Source organism: Scardinius erythrophthalmus (genome assembly GCF_964197995.2).
Source record: "Scardinius erythrophthalmus genome assembly, chromosome: 1".
NCBI classification, from domain to species: domain Eukaryota; kingdom Metazoa; phylum Chordata; class Actinopteri; order Cypriniformes; family Leuciscidae; genus Scardinius; species Scardinius erythrophthalmus.
In genome coordinates this window covers 33945948-33957047 of record NC_138221.1, presented here as the reverse complement: position 1 = coordinate 33957047, position 11100 = coordinate 33945948, and the positions used below count along the sequence as shown (strand labels likewise).

The 11100-nt window shown below is 35.0% G+C and overlaps 1 protein-coding gene across 1 annotated transcript; it reads right to left on the bottom strand.

Moving 5' to 3' along the window:
• Positions 1-3039: 3039 nt before the first annotated feature.
• Positions 3040-8808, bottom strand: dsn1 (DSN1 component of MIS12 kinetochore complex). Its single transcript, XM_081360155.1, has 11 exons — positions 8715-8808; positions 8392-8419; positions 7746-8001; positions 7593-7666; positions 7420-7492; positions 6567-6648; positions 6411-6461; positions 6241-6312; positions 6013-6160; positions 4640-4727; positions 3040-3516 (listed from the first exon to the last, which is right to left on the bottom strand). Exons 1-11 carry the CDS (start codon positions 8744-8746, stop codon positions 3434-3436), a joined length of 987 nt encoding a protein of 328 aa, XP_081216281.1. The 5' UTR covers positions 8747-8808; the 3' UTR covers positions 3040-3433.
• Positions 8809-11100: the final 2292 nt, after the last annotated feature.

Here is an 11100-nt window from a genome sequence, read left to right as displayed (position 1 = left end):
GGCATTGATATATATATATATATATATATATATATATTTTACAGGAAAATGCATTTAAAATTACGTTAAGAAAATGATTGGGTTGTATATAGTGTGAGTTAAGATTTCTGACTTTTAAATTGAATCTAAATTCAGTTAATGTGTAGATTAATTAGCCAAAGTTTCACAAAATGTAGGTTTTTTCAAATTATGGTTTTGAAATTCATATGTTAAGAGGATTGTTTTTGGAGAAAAAAGTTCAATAAAATAAAAATGCTTTCAAAAAGTTAAAAGCTGAAGATTATTTTCTTGATTACATAATATTTCCATGTCTGTCCATATAAATGCCTAAGTATAACATTCCTTATTTAAATCAATGTGTTTTAGCTATTGCACGGACAGAGCAGATTAAAAATAAGTGGTCCCAATTTTTTTTGCAAACGTGGACGTTTTGGCGCAGTTCATCACTCAGAGAGAAAAGACAGGCTTCTCAGACGAATGGCTGCTGGGATACATGGAGGGGAGAGACTCAGCCTGGAGCATTTCAATGGGAGTTTGATGATGTGTGTGCAAAGAGAGGAATGGGACAAAAGTGGTCCTGGTTTATGCTGACGCGTAGCGGATCTCTCGGCTACAATCTAACACTAATCAATCTGAAGTGAGAATGAGAATATTAGAGAACAAACTGTAACCTGAACTCGTTATCACAGCGTTGCTTTCGCACAGTGAGATTTTGAGTAATTGTAAATCTATATTTTTTTCAATCTTTCTCCTTTCATTTCCTAAATGATGGACAGTGTGGCCCAGTGGTAAAATGTACCACTATATGTATGTATGTATGTATGTGTGTGTGTGTGTGTGTATATATATATGTATACACACACACACACATACATATAGTGGTACATTTTACATATATAGTAGTGGTAACACACACACACACACACACACATATACATATATATACATATATATATATATATATATATATATATATATATATATATATATATATATATATATATATATATATATATATATATATATAAATATATATATATATATATATATAAATTATTTTTGTAATATTAAAATATTTCAGTAATGTATTACTGTTTTTATTGTATTATATATTATATACTGTGTACACATATATAATACAATATATATACACATACATTATATATATATATATATAAAATCACACACACAAATACATACATTATACACACACACACACATATATATACACAGATATGTGTGCATATTTATGTATGTTTTTATTATATTTTATTGTATTTGATATACTGTGTACACAGTATAATACAATGTACATACATATATATAAAATATACATACACTTGTTTTATATATATATATATAGTATCTGCACAGTGACCAAAATTTGTAATGAATGTATGTATAAACATATGCTGCATACACACACATATACATACATTATATAACATACACACACATACTGTAAATAAACAAAACATGCATACATACACATACGTGTGTGTGTGTGTATATATACACACACACAAATGCATACATATATAGATACACACACACATATACACTATATATATACACATGTATACACCGATATGTGTGCATATATTTATATACTATATATAGAGATGTATGTTTATTTATACATACACATTACATACGCACATACGTGTATCTCTCTCTCTGTATATATATATATATATATATATATACACACACACATATATATGTGTGTATATATGTATATATATATGTATATGTATGTATATGTATGTGAGTGTATCTTTATATATGTATTTGTATGTGTATATATACAAATACATACATGCATATATATATATTTTTTTTTTTATAGATGCATATATATATATATAGATATATAGTGCAGATATATAAGTGACCAAATGTTTATTTTGCATAATACAGAAATGTATTTTAATTGATTAATGAAGAACCTGTTCTGCTCATCACATTTATCACAACAATACAAACCAGTTCCTGACAGATACTGAAAACAAAGCATGATTTAACATCCCCAGCAACAAAAGGACCATTTGATTTCTACTCCATACGAACGTAGACAACTACCACACCACGTGCATAGATTAATCTCTGTCAATTGACGTTTAATTTCAAAGTATTTGCCACCATGAGAATAGTGTTTCCCCCTCTTGACTGTGAATAGGTATTCTTCTTAAAGCTGTTTGAGGCAGATGCACCCTCGGCCCACAAGCGCTGAGCCTCATTTTCATCTAAATAAGAATCGATCCCTCTTGCTGTGCCACCCCCAGTGCTTCTGACGCTTAACCCCACTCTCCTGCTAAACCACCTCCATCCCTACATTAACAGAGAAAACTAAATACAAGCCAAGTCAAATCAGCCTACATGTGCGCCAGAGAAAAATGACCTCGTTTTCCAGCAGCTGAGGTCGAAACAGTTAAAGCTTTTCTTTCGGGATCGTTGAAACGTCTGTCTTTGATTTCTTTGATCACAGTGGACGTAGTATTGAGAGTGAAGGTGGCTTTGTTCGAGCAAAAATACTGTTATTATGGCACGGAAGTTCAGGGCAGGTCGTGTTTAGTCTTGTGGGCATGGAAATGTGATATAAACAGAGAGGATGTGAAGTGGAGAAATCATCTAAGCCTGCTTCTTGCTCAGCAACCCTGTGCTATGTTGAATAGAGAACAAGGGATGGAAGTGTGGGGGAAGGGGTCACAAGAACAAACATAATAGAGGTCTAAAAGGCCCTCAAAGAGCTCATGACTAAAGCCCAGAGGCCAGTGCCTTTTCTTTAGGCTAATAAACGATGACTTAAAGCATCTAAATACTTGCTTGCAATGTTTGTCTTGGAAACAAGACACCAGCTCAAACAGTTCATTCAATTTCGTCATTCAGGCAGAAGAAGAAAAAAATCCAGGGATGGATGAATGAATATCATCCATAGTCCATTAGACATGCATGATATTTTAAAGACCGTTTAAAAGCGTTTGGGGCTCAAACTGAGTCAAAAGATTTACATGACAGAACTGTGAAAGAAGGCAGAAAAAGTTTGAAGTAAATGACAAGGCATTTAATTGTATTCAGATATCTTTACAATTGTACAAAACAACACAACAGTCTTGAAAGCACACGGGTAAAAGTAGAGCTTTGAATAACTAGTCTGCCATCTAGTGTCCATCTTCATCTACACATTCTGAACCTTTCTCTCTCACACACACACTTGAGGACATTAAACTAAACAGCCACAGACATTAAAGACAATCCAATATTCAAAATGCATCTTTTTTTTTGTCCAAATTACTGGGTAACAAAGAAATGTTATAGGTTAAAGGAAAAATGTAGAATGTTACATTAAAAAGTTGTTAATGCATTACCACAATGGTCATATCAGATTCTGTGGAAGCACAGCATCCTATGGGAGTCATCACGGCACTGTAAACTAGGAGGAAACACTGGATACGGATCCTTTTATCAGCTGTCTGACTGGGGATGAAGGGAGATTCTGAAATCCTGCCCTGGAAGCTGTGTGGGGGGGAGAGCCCAGTGTTAAATAACTCATTTCACACACTTCTGAATTACAGTAAAATCACATGGCACTATCAAGGCAGCTTGCGTTGAATTGCATTTCATGCGATTTTACTTTGTAAGTAGTAGAGCTGCACGATTAATACGTAAAAGATTTCGATTCAAATACCCAAGCGGCTTCACAAACAGTCTTTTCAGCCACAAAGTATCATTATTTCTATCACAGATGTACTGGGATAAAAGTTTATAGTTCAGATATAAACACTTGATGTCTACAGGAGCGACCTAAATAGAGCAAATCACCTTTTGAAAAACTTGACACTTCAAATAAAGACTGTATCGATTACATCGTTACACCAGTAGGTGGCGACAATTTACTCGTCATTGAATCATTCAGAGATCTGTTTTAAAATGCCGATTCATCCAGTAATGAAACAAGTGAAGTATTTATGAGCGAGTCTTTGTATCATTAAAACATATTTTTAAATAAATAAATTAAATTTAGTTGACTGCAGCAATTAACATTTTGTCAGAACCTCTCGTAAATGACATGTTATTTTGTTTAGTTGTCTGTTCAGAATTCTGGGAGAATCATGATCTTTAATTACAACATTTTTTTAATTTTTAATTTATCCAGAATCATGCAGCTTTTCAAACACTTCATTAGATGTTGCTGCTTTTTCGTACTTGATTTTTATGTTGTGATCAACAAAAAGTACACCACAGTTCAAAAGTTTGGGGTAGGTACAATGTTTAAATGTTTTTGAAAGAAGTCTCAAGGCTGCACTTATTTGATCAATAATACAGTAAACTCAGTAATATTGTTAAATAATATTACAATTTAAAATAACTGTTTTCTATTTATATATATTTTAAAATGTAATTTATTCCTGTGATGTAAAGCTGAATTTTCAGCATCATTACTCCAGTCTTCAGTGCCACATGATCCTTCAGAAATCATTCTAATATGATTTGATGCTCAAGAAACATTTCTGATTATTATGTTGAAAACAGATTATTAAATTCTTTAAAAAAAGTCTTACTGCCCAGAAACTTTTGAAGGATAGTGTCTGTCTGTCAATTATTGAGCTATTCCACAGACTGAAAGCCATATTCTCACCTAATCTGGCGCTGGTCTCCTTTAGCAGCAGCTGAGATTCCTCATGGAAAGACAGCAGCTCCCTCATTATACAACAGTGAGAGTCCATCTGTGAACAAACACAACTGCACATGACAGCAGCTCTCAAAAAAAAAAAAAAAAAAGTAACCAATTCTCTTATTGTACTCCTTTTTTAAACTTTACATTACAAATTTTTGCTTTATATCTGAGAACTCTACAAAAACACAGCATTATCAGTGTAGTCTAACATGACTCTTATTAGCCAGATTTTTTTCATTTAGGGATTTGACGGAATTTTCCGGCTTTCCGCACTTTCACTGTTATACGGTAGAGGGCGCTATGACATCTTCTGAAAAAGTACAGAATCTCCGGATCAAAACACAGCAAAAAACAAGCGATAAATTAGCTGAGAACCATGTTGTGTCTACATTGTCGACAACATTAAAATATGGCGCAAAAAAGTTATATTATTTTTGTTTAGGATATTTGTTAAATATAGTATATATTAGAACTATATCGTAAATAGCAGAGGTGGCCAAAGTTGCGACATGATTTTGCCGATAAAAATAATGATAAAAATAATCCTATTTAAGCATATCTTCGTTTATCCCATTTTTAAATTGTCTTACTTGAGTATTCAAATATGTGACCCTGGACCACAAAACCAGACACAAGTCGCACGGGTATATTTGTGACGATAGCCAACAATGCATTGTATGGGTCAAAATTATCGATTTTTCTTTTATGCCAAAAATCATTAGGATATTAAGTAAAGATCATGTTCCATTAAGATATTTTGTAAATTTCCTAGCGTAAATATGTATATGTATTAAAATGTATGTGAGTGGATGCAGCAAAATCGCGAACGTAAATTAACAATTTTAAAGGCGATTTTCTCAATGTTTTGATTTTTTTTTTTTGCACCCTCAGATTCCAGATTTTCAAATAGTTGTATCTCATAATAGCCATATATTGTCCTAACAAACAATACAATCAATGGAAAGCTTATTTATTCAGCTTTCAGACGATGTATAAATCTCAATTTCAAAAAATCTACCCTTGTGACTGGTTTTGTGGCACAGGGTCATATTTAGAAAATATAAAGGTTATATAATATAAAAGTGTGATATAAAAAATGTAATATCTAATTAGGTTGGATATAATGCAACAGCTACTTGCGTCCCACAGCTCTCAACTTTATTTTTGGCCCTTTGTATTCAAAGTTTGGGCACCTTTAGTACAGAGTTCCAACAAACAAATTGTAAAGAAAGCTTAACATTTAATTAAAAATAAATGTATACTTTTGTATTTATTGCATTTGCAATAAATGAATACTTTTGCATTCGAGTGAGTCTTAAACGTCCTGGCCTCACCACTAGCTCCATGTTTCGGAGTAGTTTTTGCTGTCCCATGAGTACTGCCTTGTAGTCGGGTTTGTTCAGAACGAGTTGACTCTGTGAAGACTTGGCAAAGCATGATGGGTCCAGTGGCACACCCTTTTCCTCCCCCCGCTCCACACATCTACAACAGGACAGAGATACACAGCTAACCGACATTTCTGTATCCATACATGTGCTGTGCATGTGTGTAGCTGTGCTCACCTGTCCAGTTCGTCAGCTTTGGTCCGGTGTTTGTTCAATAGCGACTCCCATGACATACTTTCAGCCTGTAACCTTCATAAGCACATGATGACCATTAACAGCTATAGTCATGAAATCAATTCGATTCCCACTGTAGCGTCTTGGACTGATGAGAGCAGATGGAGAATTACCTGTTAATGTCCTCCTGAATGCGCGCAGTGGTCATGTTAACAACGGGGTCACTGCATATACAGAGAGAGAGAGAGACATTTAATAAACTAGAGTGTGATTCAGGATCGAAGGACTACCGATTAATAATTCCTTTTAACTGAAAAACTGACTTTTACCTCTCAGTAGTTGGGAGTGAATTCTGAGTTTCTCTGCTAATGTCTTTAGCCAGACCGTCCCACTCTTCATGCAAAGACTCAACTGGAATTGAACAACGTTCATATAAACATCATGAAATATGTCTTTTTGACATAAAATGCAATTAGCATGTATTCAATTCTGTTTTTGCATTATCAAGACAATGTTATCTAGCTGGCTAATTCTAATAGATGAGGTTGTGTTACAATTGCAAAAAAAATTACTTTTTGGAAATATCAGTAACAATTTTTTTTAAAGAAATTATTACTTTTATTTAGCAAGGATGCTTTAAATTGATCAAAAGTCACAGAAAAGACATGTTGTACAATGTTACAAAAGGTTTCTATTTCAAATAAATGCTGTTCTTCTGAACTATTAATCAAAGAAAAACATTAAAAAAAAAACTGCATCACGGTTTCCAGAGAAATATGAAGCAGCACAACTGTTTTCAACATTGATAATAATCAGAAATGTTTCTTGAGCATCATATCATCATTTCAGAATGATTTCTATGATGGAGTGATGATGCTGAAAATTCAGCTTTGATAACAGGAATAAATGACATTTTAAATAAATGAATATTAACATAGAAAACAGTTATTTAAATGATGATCATTTTTGTAAAACCTTTACTCTATTTTAGATCAAATAAATGCAGTCTTGTGAGCATAAGAGAAAAATTATTTGAAAAACATATTTCCAAACCCAAACTTTTGAATGGCAGTGTGTATAACTGTATAATTTCCAACACTTTTTGTTTAAAAACAAAAATATTTAAGAGAAATTTAGGAAATTGAACACTTATATATACATGAATGACAGGCCCTGACTTACCTTGAGTCTGAAGTGTCTCTGTATCAACACCAGGAACAGTGTACAGACTGTTTTTGACCCTCTTCACTGTCCTCTGTGTACAAAAGGTTTATGGAAAAAGCCAATAAAGTATATTCACTGTCACAATGGCAACGCTTCATTTATTTTCCTTAACAAATATTAATTTTACAGACCTGCATAGCAGCTTTAATTAGCATCTCCAGCCTCTCATTATCAGGTAAAGACAGACTGATGGTTTCACACAGGGCTAAAAGACACAACGAGAAGAGAAAGTCAACACAATCCTAAATGACGTCCAGTGAAAGGCTCTTGGGCTCAGCACTCACGCTGCGAGGAGCCGAGGAATGCCGGCAGAGAGCGTCTGCCTCTGGAGGATCTCCTCAAGGATTTCCTCCGCGAGCGAGGGCTCAGTTCAGGAGCAGTTTCCCTCATGCCGTCCTCAATCTTCGAGTCCTCTGGCCGTTCCTCTTCTGAACGCTGCATCACTGAAGGAGCAGGTGATGTGCAAGGAGACTTCTGAGGAGGACCCGAGATGTGGTTACCGTCATGAGGACGTTTGACTCCATGAGACACTTCTGAGACCTAGTTGAGATGAAGCACAACACAGTATTACTTACATAAGACATAGGTTGGCTATGTATTCACATATTTATTGTGACATTTTGACTATAGACTTTGGATTCTGTATTAATGCATGATGACAACTTTTGGGGTCTGTAAGATGTTTTGAAAGAAGTCTTCAAGGCTGCATTTATGTGTGATCAAAAATACAGCAGAAACAGTAATATTGTGAAATATTATTACAATTTAAAATGTAATTTATTCCTGTGATGTCATCATTACTTCAGTGTCACATGATCCTTCAGAAATCATTCTAATATGCAGATTTGCTAAATAAAATTATTATTTTTTTAGTTACTAATCGCAAACATTTTAACGTTACATTAAAACAAGAACAGAAAACAGATTTACCCTGGTGTCGAAGTTGCTGGCATCACATCTGTGAGAGATTAAATGGTCATATAGATTACAGCACACCGAACAAACTACACAACCTTGTTTGTTGCATTCAATACATTGTAAAGTATTTTAAATAATAGTTATCAGTATTTATCCACTAACTAATCAAGCATCATTTATGGCCAGTTTAGCTGTCAACAACATCAATCGCGTTAAACGCTGTTTTAAATGCTACGCTTTACTCAAGTGAATTCTTCATGCAGAAATGACTATCACATGTGAGGGGAAACATTTAATACATCTATTCCCCGTGTTGTAAATAATAAAACACTCACGGCTCAAATACTTCTTTCTGAAGTTCCGCCATTTTCTTTCAAAGACCGCGCGCAGTGTCAGATATGCCCCGCCCACTTTCATTTCGACCGCGATGGTTCTTGGGAACTGTAGTCACTTTCCATTAGCGTTGTGTGACATTACTTTTTTTAAGAATCACAATTCGCATTTTTTGTTGTGAAAAGACTATTATATATGTTTGGTAAATATTATTTCATATAAAATTAATTATTCTTTAAAATTGCAACACAATATGTACAATTATTTAGACACACAAGTAGGCTAAATAATCTCATTCCATATTCTCACTTTTAAAACAAATTGTCTATTGCATAAGTAAAGCTCAACCTGAAGTTATAATGATAAACAAATATACTTATGGGAAACATATTTTATTTTATTTAACCAATCTACAGGGGTTGGACAATAAAACTGAAACATCTGGTTTTAGACTACAATAAAGTAGCCTATTAGTACGGTGTAGTAGGACCTTCTTATGCGGCCAGTACAGCATCATCCCGTCTTGGGAATGCCAGACACAAGTCCTTCACAGTGGCCAGAGAGATTAAGAGCCATGCCTCTTCCAGAACAGTGTCCAGGTCACTATGTGATGCTAGAGGAGGAAAACGTTTTCTGACTCGCTCCTCCAAAACACCCCAAAGTGGTTCAATAATATTCAGATCTCGTGACTGCGCAGGCCATGGGGGATCAACTTAACTTTCATGTTCGTCAAACCATTCTGTCGCAAGTCTTGCGGTGTGTATTGCTCCATTATCATGCTGATACACGGACCCTCTTCAGGGTAAAATATTTGAACCATTAGGTGTACACGATCCTCCAGAATGGTTTGAATGTTTGGTAGTCCTTGGCAGTGATGCACCCATCAAGCACGGTAGGGAATGCCATGATATTGCAGCCAAAAGCATCACTGATCCACCGCTGTGCTTCACTCCTGGTGTTAAGCCACTTTGGGGCTTCTCCAAACTGTAACTCCCATATATTTGGGAAAGACAGTGAAGGTGAACTCATCAGAGAACAATACATGTTTCACACTGTCCACAGCCTAAGATTTATATTGTTGGCACCAATGAAACCAACATTTGGAATTGGCAAGAGTGACCAAAGGATTGGCTATAGCAGCCAAACCATGAATATTGACTCTGAAGCTCCAGACAAACAGATTTATTCGAAACAGGAGAGTCAAGCTGTGCATTTAAAGCAACACTAAGGAAGTTTTGAAGTTAAACATGATTTTTTCTTCATTTGAAGTTAAAAATAAAGTTTTCTTCCTCGGTCGCCCTACAGGTTGGAAGCGGAATTGTCCATTACCGCTGTCGTAAATAATTTGGCCTACCGCAGCCTACTGTCGCACGCACGCTCGCTGTTTATCTAGCACCGGCTTTGAAATGAACGATGTCTACAGACAAGGTAGAGTATGTTGCATGATTTCATGAAAGTATGATGTATTGCGACATCAGAAACAATGTCAATTGTCAGAAACTAAATAATGTCAGAAACTAAATAATGACTATTGTAATGCTTGACGTAAAGCAAGTCAAATTTGTAGTTTTCCTATGTCTCATTCGAACTACAGAAACGCGACCCGGTTTGGCAAACTTGCATAGTTATAGCAGATATAGGGCTGCAAAGCGAATCCAGAAGTGCCTTTCACCCTGTTACAACTTGATGAACCACTGATACGATTTTGGAAACATTATTTTAAGGTAAAATTTTTTCCTTTGTGTTGCTTTAATTCTGCAGTGAGTTGGGCAGCTGTGCTTTTATGATTTTTGGATACAATCTGGTTAGTATCTGCATATTTTGCAATATTTTATGTACAGCTGTGCTACTGCTTTGCCAATTGAAACTTCACACTCTGCTCTTACTGATGGAAAGAAAAATCAGTGAAGATTGGCCACCAGGCTGCACATATACAGGCATGAAACCTCCAACACTGTATTGGCCAGTGTTTCAGTTTCATAGTCAAGCCCCTGTAGCTTGCCTCTAATGAGTCGAGTGACCGCTTTATTTAGGCTATAAGGCCTCAGAAAACTTTCATGTACAAATACATACAGTGCTATGCATAAGTTTAGACACCCATGCTAAAGTTGACTAAAAAGAGGAATAAAAAATCATCTTTTGGAAATTGAACTTAATGCCTTAATTTAAAAAAATAGGAAAAATCCAACCTTTAAGGACACAAATTTTCTTTGTGAATGAATAATGAATCGTACATAAATAAATGTTCTTCCTTAAAATACAGGGTGCATACGTTTGGACACCCCTATGTTAAATTCCCATAGAGGCAGGCAGATCTTTATTTTTAAAGGCCAGTTACTTCATAGATCCAGGATACTATGCATCCTGATAAAGTTCCCTTGGCCTTTG